The sequence below is a fragment of the Cebus imitator genome, unplaced genomic scaffold, assembly GCF_001604975.1.
Source record: "Cebus imitator isolate Cc_AM_T3 unplaced genomic scaffold, Cebus_imitator-1.0 Scaffold87, whole genome shotgun sequence".
NCBI lineage: Eukaryota > Metazoa > Chordata > Mammalia > Primates > Cebidae > Cebus > Cebus imitator.
In genome coordinates, this window is record NW_016107402.1 from 1,585,156 (window position 1) to 1,588,160 (window position 3,005).

General features: G+C 48.6%; 1 protein-coding gene across 1 annotated transcript in view; it reads left to right on the top strand.

The window, feature by feature from the left end:
• Positions 1-48: 48 nt before the first annotated feature.
• The window catches only part of PITHD1 (PITH domain containing 1), a 9,772-nt gene continuing 6,815 nt past the window's right edge, over positions 49-3,005 (top strand). Inside the window, exons 1-3 of the mRNA XM_017534539.1 lie at positions 49-356; positions 1,045-1,088; positions 1,476-1,553. Coding sequence (XP_017390028.1) covers positions 159-356; positions 1,045-1,088; positions 1,476-1,553 — 320 coding nt within the window. The 5' untranslated portion in view covers positions 49-158. The remainder of the gene's footprint in view (positions 357-1,044; positions 1,089-1,475; positions 1,554-3,005) is intronic.

The window sequence follows — 3,005 nt, forward strand, 5'->3', positions numbered from 1 at the left end:
CCCCGCCCCGCCTTCTCCCCGGGCGCATGCGCCGCGTAGGGGCGCCTTTTACGACGCGGCGGATGCGGCGCGCTTGGCGGCCGGAGCTGAACTGAGCGGAGCCGGGCCGAGCTAGCGCGGCGGCCTGGCCGAGAGGACTAGCAGGTGGCGGCGTCGTCATGTCGCACGGTCACAGCCACGGCGGGGGCGGCTGTCGCTGCGCCGCCGAACGGGAGGAACCACCTGAGCAGCGCGGCCTGGCCTATGGTCTGTACCTGCGCATCGACCTGGAGCGGCTGCAGTGCCTTAACGAGAGCCGTGAGGGCAGCGGCCGCGGCGTCTTCAAGCCATGGGAGGAGCGGACCGACCGCTCCAAGGTGGGCCGCCTGGGGCCCGGGGCGGGCGGGGCGGGGTCCGCGTGGGGCCTCGGGCAGTCAGCGTACTCATTCCTGATGTTAAAAATAACGACAGCCTGGTTGCCAAGCGCTTTTCCGTGCCTGTCTCCTGCCAGCTCTTTGGGAGGCTAGCATATAGGGAAACAGACCGAGAAGGAAAGGGAACAGTTTTGTCGCTACACAGTCTAACGCTCTATTCCAGTGCTGTGTGGGTTAGAGAGGATGACGGTGAGGGCCATTGGTCCTAATGGCTGCCTGATCATATCACCTGACGAAGATGAGCTAGGGAGATGAAAGGTGTTTCCCGTGTAGAGCAAAGGTTCTTTACATTGTGGGGTCGCAGGCCCCTTTGCTGTCTATTTGAAAGCAATGGACCTTCTCCCCAGAAAAATGGACATTAAGCACCTACCTTTCAGTTCACACTTCAGGAGGCTCTTCGACCCTTGAAATTTATTCATGGGGTTTTTATTAAGAACCTTCCAGTTGGATGGCTGTGGCGGTTAGGACACTGGATAAGACCGATTAGCTTCAAGTTAGTAAGTCTTGGAAAACCAAGGGAGAGTGACTATTTCCATTGCACCTCAGTTGTAGAACAGGGTGGGAGATGCCTGAAATTGTAGGCTCTCAGCAAATATTTGTTGCTTTCTCCTCCCCCCTCCCCCCCCTCCAGTTTGTTGAAAGTGATGCAGATGAAGAGCTTCTGTTTAATATTCCGTAAGTATCTCCCTGGTGCCTACCTCAGGCTGAATGGGCTGTACCCAGTTGCCTCCTCAGATGGATTCATTCACTGGTTGTGTCAAGAACACACATTTGCTTCTAGAAATGGGATAAATTACTTTGGTGGGTTTGAGGAGAAAAGCATCATAGCTTTTTTGGTGCAGACTGGAAACAGATGTATTTGTTGAACAATACCTGAGAAATCGAGGTAGATTTCTTAGAATTGTAGAATGCTAGAGGGAGACAGGATCTTAGAAATTATTTAGTACAGTTTGACAGATGAGTAAACTGAAGCCCATACAGGGGAAGGGTCCTGCCCAGGGTCACACAACTAAACAGGTATTCAAACCCAGGTTGACAACCTTCTTTTTTGCATTCTGGCAGATTTACGGGCAATGTCAAGCTCAAAGGCATCATTGTAATGGGAGAGGACGATGACTCACACCCCTCTGAGATGAGACTGTAAGTGGCAAAGGCTTAGGCCCTCAAGGAGCTCCTAACTTTCTCTTTCTGGTAACATTTTATTCCAGAATAGTGTCATTTTTCTTCTTACTGGGTTTAACATTTCCCCTTTTAAAATGTCTTGGTCTTGTTCTCATTCTGCATTGGAATACACATATTTCTTCGTGAATTAATGGGTTTTTTAGATTAGGCATTTTTAGCCCCAATAGCTTGTCTCATATTTCAAAGCACTTACTGTGACACGATTCATTCAGAGAGCATTGTGTAAATGTCATTTGTTGATGACTTTGCAGTTTTCTTAATAACTAGCTGGAGATCTTATGATCTTTATGGAGTCTATTCTTGGGGTTAGCTTCAACATTTTTCCTTGCTATTTCATACAGTAATGGTCTTAGCCTGTGTTTTATTGACATAGAATTACTCCACCTGAGTTTGTGTGGCATTTAGTTAGCAAAGTCGTGTATACCTCTTGTAACACTAAATCTTTTGCCACCAGAGCTACTACTCTTATTGGCAGCTTACCTTATTCCAGGACAGCCTTCCTAAAAGAAAGGGAAAACTGCTTTTTGAGTGTTGGAGAAACATACAAGAAGAACTTTACATTTAAAAATTTCAGGCCAGGCGCAGTGGCTTATCCCACAAAACCAGTAAAAGATAAATAGGGCGGGCATGATGCCTCACACCTGTAATCCCTTTGGGAGGCTGAGGCAGGCGGATCACCTGAGGTTAGGAGTTCAATACCAGCCTGGCCAACCTGGTGAAACCCCCTCTGTACTAAAAATACAAAAATTAGCCGGGCATGGTGGTGTGCACCTGTAATCCCAGCTACCAGGGAGGATAAGGCAGGAGAATTGCTTGAACCTGGGAGCCAGAGATTGCATTGAGCTGAGATCTGGCCACTGCACTCCAGCCTGGGTAACAGAATGAGACTCCATCTCAAAAATAATAATAAAAATAAATACAAATTCAAATCCCAGCACTTTGAGAGGCCAAGGTGGGTGGATCACTTGAGGACAGGAGTTCAAGATCAGCCTGGCCAACATGGCAAAACCCTGTCTCTACTAGGCTGAAGCATGAGAATCACTTGAACCGGAGGGGTGCAGGTTGCATTGAGCTGAGTTTGTGTCACTGCACTCCAGCCTGGGCAACAGAGCGAGACTGTGTCTCAAAAAAAAAAAAATTTTTTTTCATCTGAAAAATTGATCAATTTAAATGGACTTTAGAGAGATTTAAGATAGTGATACTGGCTGGGGACAGTGGCTCATGCCTGTAATCCTGGAACTCTGGGAGGCCAGGGATACATAAAATTAGCTGGGCATAATGGCAGGCACCTGTTTTGCCAGCTACTTGGGATGCTGAGGCAGTAGAATCACTTGAACCCGGGAGCAGAGGTTGCAGTGAGCCAATATCGTGCCACTGCACTCCAGCCTGGGTGACAGAGTGAGTCTGTCT